The sequence below is a fragment of the Chenopodium quinoa genome, unplaced genomic scaffold, assembly GCF_001683475.1.
Source record: "Chenopodium quinoa cultivar QQ74 unplaced genomic scaffold, ASM168347v1, whole genome shotgun sequence".
Lineage (NCBI taxonomy): Eukaryota > Viridiplantae > Streptophyta > Magnoliopsida > Caryophyllales > Amaranthaceae > Chenopodium > Chenopodium quinoa.
Window position 1 is genome coordinate 255,638 of NW_018743014.1, and position 15,736 is coordinate 271,373.

General features: G+C 33.2%; 1 protein-coding gene across 1 annotated transcript; it reads right to left on the reverse strand.

Moving 5' to 3' along the window:
* Window positions 1–10,587: 10,587 nt before the first annotated feature.
* On the reverse strand, window positions 10,588–13,450 carry LOC110729918 (F-box/LRR-repeat protein 13-like). The gene is made up of 5 exons (XM_021909710.1): window positions 13,344–13,450; window positions 11,907–12,699; window positions 11,674–11,799; window positions 11,476–11,571; window positions 10,588–10,593 (listed from the first exon to the last, which is right to left on the reverse strand). Exons 1-5 carry the CDS (start codon window positions 13,448–13,450, stop codon window positions 10,588–10,590), a joined length of 1,128 nt encoding a protein of 375 aa, XP_021765402.1.
* Window positions 13,451–15,736: the final 2,286 nt, after the last annotated feature.

The following is a 15,736-nucleotide window of genomic DNA, read 5'->3' on the forward strand; positions in this document are numbered from 1 at the left end:
AGGTTGGGTAAAATGTTGAGACATGGGAAATAATGGACTATGTTGAGAAAAATGTTGGTGATATTGGGTTGTATCATTTGGATTCATTGGTCTTGGTTGATTACCAAACCATTGTAAGGCAGCTTGAAATTAAGGATTATTGAGGATATTTGGATCAAAAGGAGGATTATTTGAATTATTTTGAGAGTTTGGAATATTTTGAAAATTCAAATTTCTTCTTAAATTTGGATTATTTCGATCCATATTGAAAGATAAAATGTAATGACTTAAATTGAATATGAGTGAGATTAATAGGAAAAGGAGAGAAAATATGGAGAAAATGAAGATTTTGAAAATATGGCAAATTTAGGTTCATTTTATAGAGAAAAAAAAAATATAACCGTTGGTGTTTTTTTTTTAAAAAAATAAGTTACCGTTTTTTTTTTATTACCGTTTGAAAAATTATAACCGTTGTAAATATCAACCAATGAGAAAGCAACAAATGTCAGCAAAACCAACAAACAAGTGGGCCCCTGCCAGCCCAAACGGCCAGCAGGAGTGTGCCACGTCGCTGCTGCTGGTCCAACTTTTTTTTTAATTATTTTTTTTTCTTTTTGTTTTTTTCCCCACCTTTTCCAATCCCCTTCCCTATTTCACCATCCTCTTCCCAAAGAGGATTAACCACATTCCTCTTGTTAAGAGGACTCCAACATTTATGTCTACAATGGAGGGGATTCCTCTTAAGAGGAGAGAGAAGGCTAAGAGGAGAGTGAATCCCCTCCATTGCACTTGCTCTAATTACTCTAGGTTGACGGATAGCATTATCATCGACCCGCTTTCTTTTACTGCTTGGTTCTCTGTTTTTTCTACTTTACTCCCCAATCTAGCGGTTTTTCGTTGCAGAAATTCCAAATGTCTGTTCATCTTTTTTGTTATATCAGTATAATATAATAGGAAACTTGAAAGTTTCTCTTGTTTAAAATTTCCTGCACTTGGCTTCCACGAAGGCAGAGTAAAAGCTTCTCCAGATGTTGCAGTGCTATTAGTGCTCGCCATTTTTTACCTGTTTTGGGGTTTAAAAGGTAGAAGGAAAAATGGTGGGTGGAAGAATAGAGCATATAAAGATAGAAATAGAAAAGACAATGGTGTAACAGTGTTACAAATAAGATGGCTCAAAATATAAATATAAATATATATATATATATATATATATATATATATATTTGTAATCAAACTATTGACACACATTGTCCTCCTCTTGGCTAAAACTACGTTAGGAAAAAGGCATGTGAGTTCCGGCGCACTGTGCAAAAAGCTTTTTCCAAACCCAGAATGCCGAAATGGCAAAGACCCCAGGCAGTGTAAGTCATCTTAAGTGAATAAATAAATAAAAACAGCGAAAACAAATATTCGACAACAGCCATAATGTCATGGTAGTCTCCCTTCCTTAAACACATTAACTATTTAAAATTATCTTATAATTTTTTTTTCATTCAGAGCGAAAAAAAAGAACGGGGATAGAATCTTCTATTCTTAATGGCTACGTAAATTCGGTACTATAACTTTCATTGTAAACTTCCGCTTTAAATTGGACTATGTATTTTATTTGTACAAATCACATAACTTTATAATCTGTAGTTATGCCACCTGATTTATTAGTTTAATTATAGAACATTTATTTGATAACTGTTCCGTGTGTGAAATAAGCTATTTTTCATTTAAAATTTCCGTTTTAAATTGGGTCGTGTGTTTTAGTTTTCAGATAGGTTAATTTTTACAATCCTGGTTATGTTATACGATTATAAAGTTTAATTTGGGTCTATGTGCAAGGTATTTAAAATGTGATATTACAATAATATTATTTATGAATTATTTTAAATAGAACTCTTTTCGGTTCAAAACACATAATTGTTATTATATAATATTACATTTGTAAGCCTTCACAAAATTAAAATAATATTTTAGAAACAATGGATTTATTTTGGGATGAAGTTGGATAAAAAAAAAGGGGCTTAAGGTGGAAAAAAAATTGCAATAAGCGTAGACAAACAGAGAAAAAAACCGAAACAGCTTTAAATATTTGGAAAAATCGACGGTTACAAAAGTTAGTAGAAAATGAGAAGGCGGTGTAAATATTTGCGATTTGACAGTTCAGTGGATGATAGTGGTCAGTTAATTGGAAATGTAATGCGGCGGTTTAAAAGTACTGAGTTAGATCCCATCAATATATAATCGGTGTTTTCATCTACATTGAATATCCGCGCCAGTTCTCATTTCACCTCAATTCTATTCCATTGGTCGACCACAAAATACATAAATGGCTCTAAATTCTTTTGATAGTTATGATGGTTCGAGTAACCATCACTTACCCTATCCATGACAACCGATATTGTACTTTCAGAAACAAAAGAGGGAGGTGTCTGAAATAAACCTCAACCTTGTAAAGTATTTTGGGAATCCTTTTAATTTTTGTAATGGAATAGAGGAGCCTGTGCAGTGCATTAGGGCACGTCTTCTCCAATCCATGTGTTCTAAAACTTATGGCATTAAGATACAAGAAGACACGCCGAACTCAGGACACGTCCCTCTTTTAGAGGATTTATTAGGCTGCTATGACGAAGGAGCCTGTGTCGTATTGTATTGGCTCATAGAGAAGTTCTATTTCTCAGCCTCCCCTCTTAAAGTACCTTCCGAGATAGAAGAAGTAATTGACTTAAAGCCTAATCTCAATGTGAACTCCATCGTTAGTTACAGCTTTCCGCCGAGGTGGCGTAGCATATATGTTGGTTCTTACACTGATACCGTCCATCTGATGACGATTGACACCGCTACCACCCATTTGTGGTTTAGTGTAGAAAGTTGTACCTTTAAATCCGACCATAATCGTCGCTGGTCCATCCGTAAGCGATATCACCGCATTAGCTATAAAGCAGATCATATTTCCTCGGCCGCCGATCGAAAGGTATGACGAAATCTGATGACTCCACCTTGTTGTTTCGTTCATTTTCTTACTTAGTCTTATATTGGATGATGGAAGTCAAAATGAATAGTCAATGTTTATTTAATATGCTAATATGCTTTGTTTATTTATCTTAGTTTATTTTATGATTTTGTCAAATTATATTCGAATATATCCTGCTAAGTATGCTAACCTATTCGTATATTCTGTTAAGCATGTTTATATTTTTATTATTCTTTAAGTAACTGATTTTATCTTTATGTTGTAAAGATAATTTTCTGTCAAATGTATTTATTTATCTATCTTATTATTTATCTTATTTGGCTGACTTGATAAGTTTTCTGTTTAAGATAAATATTGTTGTTACTTGTGCTTGCTTAAATATTGCTGTTACTTGTGCTTGCTGACCTGGTTTTTAGGAAGCTAAGTATGCTGTAACAGATTTCTAGCTGGAAGATAAACGTTGATTTTAAAGTACAGCTTTGAAGTTTGAATTTGAAAGCTTCGAAATTTCTGGAGTTTGTTGAAGACCCAGAGACTGCTGGCAACGTTTTAAAGCCAGCTTCAAAGCCTTATAAATAGCATGGAGTTCAGCCGGTTTTATTATCCAAGTCTTTCAAGAAATCTTGTGCTATTCTAAGAGCTTTAATTCTCTCATTGTTTACTACTCTTTATTATTTAAAAGTGAGGGAAAAATACGAGTGTTCACTTGTGCTAAACTTTGTAATACTTGAGTGATACACTTCGTAGTAAAATTATAATACTCGAAGTTATTTGAGTGTGTTAGCTTTTATTTCTAGGATTTGAGTGTCTAAGGTGTAGTGGGAAGTACTACGGAAAGAAGATAGTGAGATCTTCTAGGTTGCTTTAGAACTCTAAGGGAAGAAATAAAAGTTGGTTAAAATCCTACGGGTTGAACAACCCTAGGCGGAGACGTAGGCCTTTGTGCTGAACTTCGTAACAATTCCTTGTGTTTATTTCTGTTTTTATTTTTGCCTTGTTTTTACTTTCGTTCTTTGTTTCAAACAGTTTTAGCAAAATCCAAAACAAACGTTTATAACCTTCTGCTTACTAACTGTTTTACTTTAAATAGTTTTCAAAGTCTTGATTTATAAAACAGAGATCAGTTTATTCCGCCCTGTAACTGATCTCAAGGCCTTGACATTTTCTGTTTTGCGAAAAACGCCCATACTCTATTCAACCCCCCCCCCTTCTAGAGTATTAATATGTTTATTCCATTACCATTGTGATCCTTTCAAAATCGATGAAGGATCTGTCGTTCTAATATGGAACGCCCGAGGATGCTCGAGACCCTTACGAAAAATTTCTCGATCCTATACGAAAAATATAATCCGATCTTATTCATCATTTTGGAAGCTCGTTTTGGGAAATATGCGGGAAATAGTTTCGTTCATAGCCTTCCAGTTGAATATCAAACAGAGATAAGTAGTTTGGAGTCACGACCTGGTGGTGTTATGACGATATGGAAACAAGATAAGCAAAAAAGCAATTTCTTACACGACCTAAATGAGATTAATGAAATAGCTGTTGACGTTTTCTTTCAGGTAATTAGTTCGTTTTTTTTAATATTATTTAGAGTATAAATTAGTGCAATGTAAGTTGTTTAACAGACTAAGTGTTGCTTCCATTTATAGGCTCCATTATCACCTCTGCCACCACAGGCATGGCGTCCACAACATGTTCAACTGAACGATGACAATTTCATCTCGAACGAAGGTGCAGAGTAAGGTAGTTTATACTTCGATTCGGATTGAGCTTTCAGTGGCTCCATGCACGAATAATGACCAGAAAAAGACCTATGATGAAGAAGGGATCAACACTCCTTGATGCTCGGTGTCTTTAGTTAATTATAACTTCAGTTTTAATTGCTTTTTTCTCGTATTAACTATTTTCTTGTACACCTGAAATTTTATATCGGTTATGTTTTGAATATGTCTTGTTGTAAATTAATTTTAAATAATTTCTGCCTTAATTATTTTAGTATCGTCTACTACTGATTTGTTTAGTGTTGTTAGTAACATATATTTTTTGCTTATATTTACCATATTTATTTATATATTTGTTAAGTAGAATAGTTAAAGGATAATTATTGTGTGCTCCTTTCCTTTATAGTAAAACAGGCCCGTTAATACGTATTTTCGTTTTTTAATCTACGTCCTTGTATTTAAATTTAGCGCATTATAGGATCAGCTATATCTACATATGGAGAGTACGACATTATTATCTACCATTATTGAGATTAATTAAGGAGATCGTATATTATTTTTTTGTAGATTCGCCGAACAAAGTATACATATATGCTTTTAAAAATGGAGATCTGATTACATAAATAGTATATTTACAAAAATTTCAAGCGAATAAACGTGACATAAACATTTGTCATTGCCGAAATTTTCGACCATTTCCTAGATTCCAAGTTGATCAGTGAATTTTGAGTTGTCAGTCAAGATAGTAACAAACCAATTAGCGGATAGTCGTGTTTTTGTATAAGAAAATTAGGAAAAACCGTTTGTGAAACATATCATGAAAAAGCAATTTCTGTAACTGTAATTTTGAAAGATAAAATAGAATATCTGTTGAATATATTAATAGAAAACCAGAGAGAAAAAAAAGGAAAGATAGACACAAAAAGAAAAAGTAGTATTTAATAAATATAGTTTTATATGTCTATTAAGTAAGATTTAATAAATTATTCCTGAATATAATTTCTCGTCTTTACCAGAATTGTAGAAAATCTTTTCAATTACCTGTGCATTTATAGTTTTATTTATACGTATCTCAATTCGCAAGATACGTGCATGTGTACTTGAACATAATTTTCAGCAATAATTGAATTATTAAATCACGATTATTCACTTTATTTTTTCACATTCTAACTCATGTCGATCCAGTCACTTCATTAATTTTTATATAGATTTAATTACTCTGCATAGGTATAGCTTATTAGTTATCTATATTAAAAATTCTTTTTTAAAGCTTCTTTTAAATAACGTAATTTAAATTGCATCTCTACACATATTACATTTCAATGTAACGACCTCTTTATAGTTACCTTAGATTCCAAAATAATTACGTTAAACAATTATTTAAATACAGTTTAAATTAAAACTATTCAGTGAAACTTATCTGAACATTAATTTAAATCGTATTTTTCCATTGATAATAGAGTAATGGAAATATAGTTACAAAATGAAATACTATCCTTCGTATCCGATAAATATTGGAACCCAAAAAAAAAACAAATAATAAATAGTTACCGAATATTTAGATACTTTGTTAACACCTTTACAATTTGTAGTGTATTTTTACGTGTTCCTGTTACCTAATACATGCATAGGTACTTAATACCTACTGTCCACATGCGTTCCTATTACCTAATACGTACATACGTACTTAATACCTACTGTCTACATTCATTGAATTGTCAAATCGTGTCTCTTCACTCCCCTATTTTACCTCGTTGTCCTCTTTAACTTGATCACTTTATATATTATTATTTAAACAAGCGTTTTATCTATTTACTATCCACCTCCTTCATTATCCACATCTCAAAATTTTGTTCTTTAAAACCAATAACACCTAAAACAGAGTCCACTATCTCCAAAACGTAGATCAAATACTTTAAAATTATACAAGTAAGAGATTTCGACAACCAATTCTCGGCTTTTTCCATCTTATATGAAAAAAAAGGAAATCTTGGTTTGAAATATAACTAAATCCTCTTTCTCTTTATTTGATTCTCGAATTATTTCATCTTTTTTCTCTCAAACTTTTATATTCATCCGTTCGTAAGGATTTCGCCACCAATATAAAAAAAATAACGAGATTTTAAAAAAGGACTGGAGAAATTTGAGGGAAAAAAGATGACATAGTTCATGAATTAAACGGAGCATAAGAGAATTTAGATATGGGATAAAAGTATGTTTACAAATAAGATGGAATTAGCCGAAAATTAGTTATCAAAGTCTTAAGTTGATATCACCATAATGGTGTTATTAGATCTGAAAAGAGATGTTATATTTACAAGTATTCAATGTCGATGTTTTTTTTACCGACAAAGTGCGAAAGCACTTTGATGGCTAGAATAAATACATTTTGCATGCAGTGATCCATGATAATGCTTCTCAAGTTGGCACTCAAATAGTAGTATTACGACCTAATGCATATTTCTCATGAGAAAAGAGAGGGAATACCTTATGAATAGTTCCTTCTCTTAGGAACAGTATCTACAGTGCTGTACAAATTCAATAAAAAAAAATCTACAATTTTATTTTGTTAATTCAATTGGGTTTCTTGGGGGTTGTTGATTTTTGATTTTAGATTAGGGAAGGAAGAGCGAAAATGAGAAATCGAGAAGGTATGGGAAGTTTAGATAAATCGAGAGGTTCGCTGCTCATGGAATAAAGAGAAAGATATTAAATATTTACGGAGAAGGAAAGAGAAAGGAAGTACAGAATGCGGAGAAGATAGAGAATGGAAGGGCAGGTAGAAAAACTAGAGGAGCCGATACCAACGCAGCCGAAGGAAAGTGTGTGAGGAGAAGGAGCGGGTTCGTCAGTAATTCAAAAATCGAAACATGTGATCTTCAGCATACCTTCATCGACGTTTTTTAACGCAAATACATTATATCGGCTGAAACCCGTGTTCTTTGACATGTTTTATCATCGTGAATGATTATTACATTTTCTTCTAATTCTAATTACTGAGAACTTTTTTTTTCGTCTACGGCAGTGTTTGATGATAATCTCCTGTAATTTATGTCATCATCATCTTTGTATTAGTTGATTACCTTTTTGTCTTACTTTTTTTAGTATATCTTAAAAAAATTACAAAATAAACCACAGAGGAGCGAATCAGCCTAAATCGAATCTTTGTACAACGGGAAAATATAACGGAATAGGTTAACATTTTGGATTATCTTAGCTGAAGAAAATTTAAAATCAATAAGTGGTGTTATGAATTCGCAATTTTTTAAACAACTTTGAAACCAAAGATATAGTCAAGTCCAAAACAAGGGCATACTGATAACTTTAATCATATATAAAATAAAATCCTTGTACAATATTCTAATTATATATAAAAAGAAAAAAAAAACGTTGTGCAAAAAAAATGGAAGTCAAAGTTCCAAGAAGAACAAACGGCTATTCTTGTAATCTTATTAAAAATAAAGAACCCTAAAAAAGGCTATTCCTATAATGAAATCCGAAGATCCAACGGCCAGTATCAAGTATAGATTTCTGTAAATTTAAACTAACTACGAAAAATTTATTAACGAGAATTCTTAATTTATTATAATGGTCAAATCTAGATACGAATAACAATTAAACTCGAGATTAGCATTCAATATAGCTTATCTTAACATTGATCTATATCTTATTTAAAAAATTTACGTTTACAGTAAAAATTTTAAGTTAATACATGAAAAAAGAAGGAAACAGGACAATACTTTTAAAATTAAAATAAAATATTTACAAAACGGACGAATAGAGAAATAGCGGTAAAATAAAAAAAAGAATGGGTATTTAGATCCGTACTAGATATAATAAAATTGTGATAAATTCTTTTCAGAATAATTTCGTATATTTATGTTAGCACCTTTTCCAGCCTGTAAAGTAATTTTCTGCATCTCTATTACCAGATACATGCATTGGTACTTGTTTTCGTTCATTGAATTGTCATATCACAGGTCTGCCCTTTGCCTTTTCCCCTTCTCACTCCTCTTAACCTAATCACTTTATCTATTATTTAAGCAGACGTTCTCTCTACTCCCTATACACCTATTTCGCTTTTTACACTTCAAAATTTGTTAACATAGCAGTTTGTAATTTGTTTTCCAGATTCTGGTCGTCAGTTTTCAGCTTTTTTCCAATTTAATTACGAAATATCTTATAGTTTAGAACAAAATCCTCTTTCTCTCTGTTTTATTTCTAATGAATTCATCTCTTTCCTTCAGACTTAAAAATTTCTCCATTTTATTTATACAGAATCTATGTTCTGGAATTATTAAGAGTCGTAATAAGTTCAGAATCTAGGGTGTTTAATCGTTTTGGTGTTATGAGTTCGCCAGAAATTTATCAACTTGGTGATATTTAGGTTAAACTTTTTCCGTTTTTTTTTCCATTCTCCTTTGACTTATGCTACAAAATAGCGGAACATTAAACATTAAATAACTGATCCATGTTAATGCACATTTTTTTCTCCCTTTCTACTTTGATTACAGATTGAGGAGGGGGTTTGAAAGAGGAAGGAGTGGAGAAATTTGAGAGAGAAAGATGTGATAGTCCGGGAATTATACAAAGAGAGAGAAATTAGTGACAGAGCAAAAAATATTAACGCCTAAAAAGGAACAAACCGAAAAATAGTTATCGGAATTCAAAGATGATACTACCAAAACAATGTAATTAGATTTTAAAAGAGATGCTATATTTACAAGTACCATTGTGGACGGGAAAGGTTTTGAGATTGTCATCAGCAGTTATTAGAGTTGCAGGAATATGGAGCTTGTAACTTTAAGCAACTAATGGAAGATAGTCGGCAATTCTCCACCTTTGGAGCCGAACAATAAAAAACGTTTGGAATATCCGAAGGATAAAGTAGGCGGGGCGGCATCTGGTTTATACTGGAAGATAACACATCGGCTGAAATGCAAGCTTTTCGATACACCTTCATGGTTATAGATGATTATTACATTTTATGTAAATTATAGAGGGGGGTGAATTCCTCAAATTTTAAGAGTTATAGATTATGAAAAGCCATAGTTCAGGTGACGGTTAAGGGTATGCGTTACTTACCTTTGTAATATGTAAGCCACTACGTAATCCGAGATACATGTCTTACGAGATACCTTCATGATTATGAATGATAATCACATTTTATGCAAATTGTTAAGATTTTTTTTGTGTTTTTCTGACATTACGTGATGGTAATTTTTCGTCATTTATGTCTTCGTAACTTTTTAGTACCTATTACCTCTTATTTACCATTTTAATTCATTTTAACAAAAACCTGTATTAAATCTGCTGAAACTTGTAACGAACAAACCTTACAAGTACGGGTACAGATAACTGTTTGATTGTTTCTATAACTCCCCGAAAAAAAAAACGACATTAAAATTTAATCTTAAACCTCTTAAAGACAGCCGATGAACACTATTTCAGACGAATAATTTCTTTTTAGATATAACTGTGTACATAAGCGCTTTCAGCGTACCCCAGTGAATAATAAAATAATTCAGACTAATTTTAGTTTTTAATTACAGTCTTCCGATTTTTCTACTCATACATATTTAGCCCTTTCGTATTTTCCTTTTCTATTTTTTCCTGACCTTTCCTCTTCTACTCAACGCTTTCTATCCATTAGACCATCTAAACGGTAATTTCTCCTCTAAAGGCTCTGATTAATTTCCTATAAAGGTGTATTTTATACACCTGATTTTTGCGAATCTGAACTTATTTGATCTTATTTGAACTTATCTGAACTTACTAGCCTTTATTAGAACTTACTTTAGTTATAAATTAACCTTGAGTAGCCCCTGATTAACCTTTATCACAACTTATCTGAACTTATTTTTCCTGAACTATTATCTTCTCTGAACTTATTAACCTTTCGTCTAAACTTATTTTAAATTATTAACCCTGAAATAAGCAGAAATAAAGTCAACAGAACAGAGCCTATACAACTCCATACGATATAAATAAACTATATACTCTTACGTCTTTTTATGGTGAGAAGGACTCTGAATATACCTCAACATTCACAGTTTTCCTGGTTAAGTATTCGACTTATAAAATGAATTCTTCACCAAATACACCAAACAAGACTTGGTAAATAGAGGAACTAGACACTGGTTTGGGGGTAAATGTACTAAAATAATGATTGACTGTGGCAATTGTACAAACAAATTTGATCACAAATCATTTTTATTTTCTAAACAGTCAAAATGCAACACACTTATACTATAGACATTGATTGCCAAAGATTGAGTCATATTAGTCAATGACAGTGCATCGGTGCTTAATACTGATTATCTACTTTAATTAGATCGTCGAATCACAACTTTTCACTACACCTTTTCAATTTTTCGGTCCTATTAATGTAATCACTTAATGTAATGTACCTACAAAATGCTAATTATACACGAAATAATACAAATGGTGATATGTATAGTTTTAATAAGTAAAGCAGAATATTTGATGAATATTTTAAGAAGGGGAAAAAAAAAACAAAACAAAAAGAGAGAGACCGCAGTATATTTAACATATATATACATTTAAATATTAATGTAGTTACTAAATAAAAGGTAAAATAGTAATCTACATCTAATTGATTAACAGGCTTGTTTGAGGATCCATTATTTCTTTTACAAAAACAACTTCAAATCCGAAGAACGGTGATGGTTTGGGTAAAGCAAATAACTCTTGTAATATCCGTCTCTCGGAGATTTCCGGACAACACAGATTAATAGTCATCTCCTCCAGAGTTGTTGCAGCCTTTAACACACACGCGACAAGACTTACTTGGCATACATTGTCCAAGAAGACTGTAATATGTTTAAGGCTTGATATACAACCATCTTCGGCTAAATAACTTAGAGAGTCATCAATCCATTCGACCTGCGAAATAAATACCAAATATTTAGACACGATTAGATTAAAACTGATTTAATTTAGGTTACAAAAGGAAAATAAACCAAGGTGTAATTCTTATGTACTTACTTCCTCGAATATCAGCGATTTTAACTTAGGAGTTTGTTTTAGTAACTCGTAGGTGCAACCATCGTCCTTCACTTCCAAACGAGTCAAGTTTCCGGAGGTTGGTAGCTCTCTCTCATTGATGAAAAACTGCGTCAAAATTAAACGAATATTATCAGTTTAAAGGTACGCAATAAGCTACGTCAATATGTCAGTATCATATGTTATACAAAAAAATTGAAGAAGTATAAACTTACCTCGGAAGTTTTAAGCCTCAAAGAATCAACTTTGGAAGCTTTGTTTATAAGATAATTTATATCTTGATAAGTATCATAATTGCTTCCATATTCATTAACTCTGACCGGAAAATTGTCCCTAAGATTAAGATTTGCCTGAGTAAGCAAGTCCAGGCTATCAACCATATAATGTGTTACTTCATCATCGAAACTAAGGTACTCGAGATTCGGTGCTTTAATGTTAATACTCAGAGATCTTCCTAGAGCTTGACTCACGATATCACAAATTTCTAAAGACTTTAATGTCAGAGACTCCACGTACAATAGATCGTCCAAACCAGTGCATTCTTTGATAAAAAATTTTCTGAGAGATGGACAATTTGATGTCAATCTCTTCATATAGTCATTCCCGTTAAACTTTACTTTAATAAGGTGGACAACCTTAAGGCACGGTAGATGAAAAAACTCTGGAGTACCGCAGATTTTCACACCCGTTAGTTTCAATACCGTTACTCTCTTTCCGTAAATCAACTCTATAAACCTATGACTTCGACTTCCACCCAAAGTAAAATCCAAATCAATCTCAAAATATTCACGTCTCTTTGCAGAATTCAACCATGACTCGTATCTTTCACTGTCATCATCACAAGAGAATTCATAACAGAAACGTTGTAGATAAGATGTATTGTTCTCAACTAGAACCTTATCCACAAAGTTATTGTAACAAATTTTTGCCTCGTCACACAATGGGCGATAATATTCTGGTACATCGGTGAAATCAAGTACAGAAACTTGAGTCCATACTTTCTTCCATCTTTTTTATAGTACACATGTTTTAACAGCAGACTTTGTTGATAAAAACGAGAGTATATGACACAATATTGTATCATGTAGATTACTAATGAAATCTGTCTCTCCTACGGGAGTAATAATGTTACTCATACTTTGAATTTTAATTGAAAGGGTATTAAATTAAAGGATGATAGTGACGAACACAAAATAGCAGAATAGTGTTCAAGATAATATAACTGTAAATATATAGTCGGGCGTTATCGAATGTGAACAGTCGTCACTTATTTTGGAACGAATAGGATCCTGTTTAATCATATTTCTCGGAACGACACTAAATCCTTTTTACACGTGATAAAATAACTGCAGATATGAAGGCAGTCATTATCGAATGTGAACGTCGTAACTTATTTTTGAAAAAATAACTTCCCATTACCTTTATAACTTCCACTCTTAACTGCTTCATTATTTTTTTTTTTTTAAAAAAAAAGGGTTTTTCTACGTTATTACCCCGTTTTTTTCGCTTTTTCTACGTTGTGACATGACATTTTTGATTTTCTACGCTGTAACCCTAAATTACCAAACGTTTCTACGTTGTGACCCTGCCGTTAGTTGCTTCCGTTAACTTTAACTATTTCCGTTAGTGGGGCCCAACCACCGTCCATCCACCTTCCAGCCAACCCACTGCCACCCCCTCCGTCATCCACCTTCCAGCCACCCCCTTCGTCAGCCACCTCCCTGCCTCCACACGCCCAGTCCTCCGCCGCAGCCCCCATTCCCGGCCGCGCTTAGACCCCCCTTGTGCCGGCAACCGCCCAGAAACTTCAAGCGTCGCCCCTTAACCACCAAAAATCCACCACGTAACCCCTCTCCCTTCCCCGAAAAATCCCTAAAAAAAACCCTCCTTCCACCGCATAAAACCTCCAACCGCCTTGCATCAACTTAATCGGAGTCTGTGGTTAATTGCTTGCTCGAATTATTTAACAAATCAGATAATTTTTTTTTTTTTTTGAAACTATCAGATCGGTGGTGTTTTGTTGGTGAATTGGGGGGTTTCGTGGTGGGGGTTTCGGTGGTTTAGGGGGGAGGGGAAGGGGAAGCGCCAACGAGGGGAAGGGGATGGGTCTGGGAGCGGCGGCGGGCCGAAACCAGGGCAGGAGAGTCCGGCTAGGGTGGGGGAAGGGAGATGGTCAAGGGGGCAATGGTCGCGATTGTCTGGTGGTTATGGATGGTGGTTCTAAGGTTTGGCTTTGGGTGGTGGTGGGGATGGGGAAGGGGAGGGGGTGGGGTCGCTGGAAATGGAGGGGGAGGGGTGGCTGACGAAGGAGGTGGGGTCGCTGGAAATGGAGGGGGAGGGGTGGCAGCTCATCTCAGTCAAACAAGAAGAAGAAGAAAGGAGGGAGGCAGCCTAACATCCTAACAGTACGCACTCCCATTACCTTAACGGCAGACACTAACGTCAACTTAACGGCAGGGTCACAACGTAGAAACGTTTGGTAATTTAGGGTTACAGCGTAGAAAATCAAAAATGTCATGTCACAACGTAGAAAAAGCGAAAAACGGGGTCATAACGTAGAAAAACCCAAAAAAAAATTAATATCCAATATGAACAGTCGTTACTTATTTTGGAACGAATAAGATCCTGTTTAATCACATTTCCCAAAACGACATTAAATCACTTTTTACACGTAAAATAATAAACAAACAGTTAATAAATCTGAAAACAATAAGGTATACTTTATTACGGGATACATAGTGAATGTGTTAACATAAACAAGACTGTAAAAAAAAGAAAAAGAGAACATAATAATTAATAAGAATACGTTTAGGTATATCGTAAACAAGATTTCGAATTTTTTTTTTTTTTTGAAGATGATTTCCAACATTTATGAAAAGTCTTTACAGTTAACAAAGTATTTATACGCATTTGATTAGGGCTGAAAAGATAAGTGTTGGAAATTTTAAAAGCGGGTAATTTTCAAAAGGAAAAAAATTCAACGCACCTGTATTATAGATGTTGATTCCCAAAGAATGAGTCATATTAGTTAATAACAGTGCATCGGTACTTAATATCTACTGACTTCTTTAATTGAATTGTCAAATCACATCTCTTCACCCTACCTTTTCACCTTCTCGCTCCTCTTAATGTAATCATTTTATTCATTATTTAAGCAATCATTTTTTCTGTCCTCTATCAACCTATTTCGTCATCTGCATCTCAATAAATCACTATTTTAAATAATAACGCTTAAAGATCGAAAGTTTAATATAATTTGCTTCGGATTATAAATACTAAACACCATAGTTGTTCGTTTCAGAATTAGGATGAAAGGGGAAAACTTTAAAAATATTTGAATATTATTTAAATTTCAGCCGGTTAAAGTTTCGGCATTATTACGAATATTCGGCTATGACATACAGACACTTTCGGCTAAATTCGTCGACAGTTTTTTGACTACACACCTTCTTTAAAGATAATACTTTCAGTTTAATTTGTTTCGTTCAGCCTCTACTTTAATGAAATAATATATTCTAATTTTTATTAATGGATTCGAATACAAAAGGGAAAAATAATATTTATAAAAAAATATAAAATAGATCATGTAGTGAATTAAAAAGTGATATTTGTAAATTAATTGTATTATACTGTAATGTGATTGTGTAAAATTGGAATATCGGATGTAGCGTTCAGCTTAAAACTATGTTTCAGTAACCGTACTTAGGATATTGAATCTTATACCTCGGTCTCGTCAATATGACGAAACCGGATGCCCTTAAAGATGAAAAAGTGTTGGAAATTTGAGGCAATATGTAAATGTGTTCGGCTATTTGCTACCATCATGTAATAATTTTCCGGAGTAACTGTTATAAATTAACCTTAAAAAAACAAAAACAAAAAAAAAGGGACAGAAAAAAAAATAATTGTAGTCCGTCTTTTCAACCTTTAAGCATCGTGACTTGCATTTCGCTTAAAACTCCATGACTCGGTAACATATCCACTACAACAATTTTAAATTTCTTCGGCATAAACTATGCAACGGAGGTTATGAAGTGCTTTATCC

Excerpts from the sequence above, each read along its gene's own strand:
- LOC110729918 (XM_021909710.1), bottom strand. The coding sequence starts at position 13,450 with ATGGGGGCTGCGGCGGAGGACTGGGCGTGTGGAGGCAGGGAGGTGGCT. Across the intron at positions 12,700-13,343 it reads GGCAGTGGGTTGGCTGGAAG|ATGGAAGAAAGTATGGACTC; the intron begins GTGGATGGACGG and ends ACTATAAAAAAG. Across the intron at positions 11,572-11,673 it reads AATCGCTGATATTCGAGGAA|GTCGAATGGATTGATGACTC; the intron begins GTAAGTACATAA and ends TTTATTTCGCAG.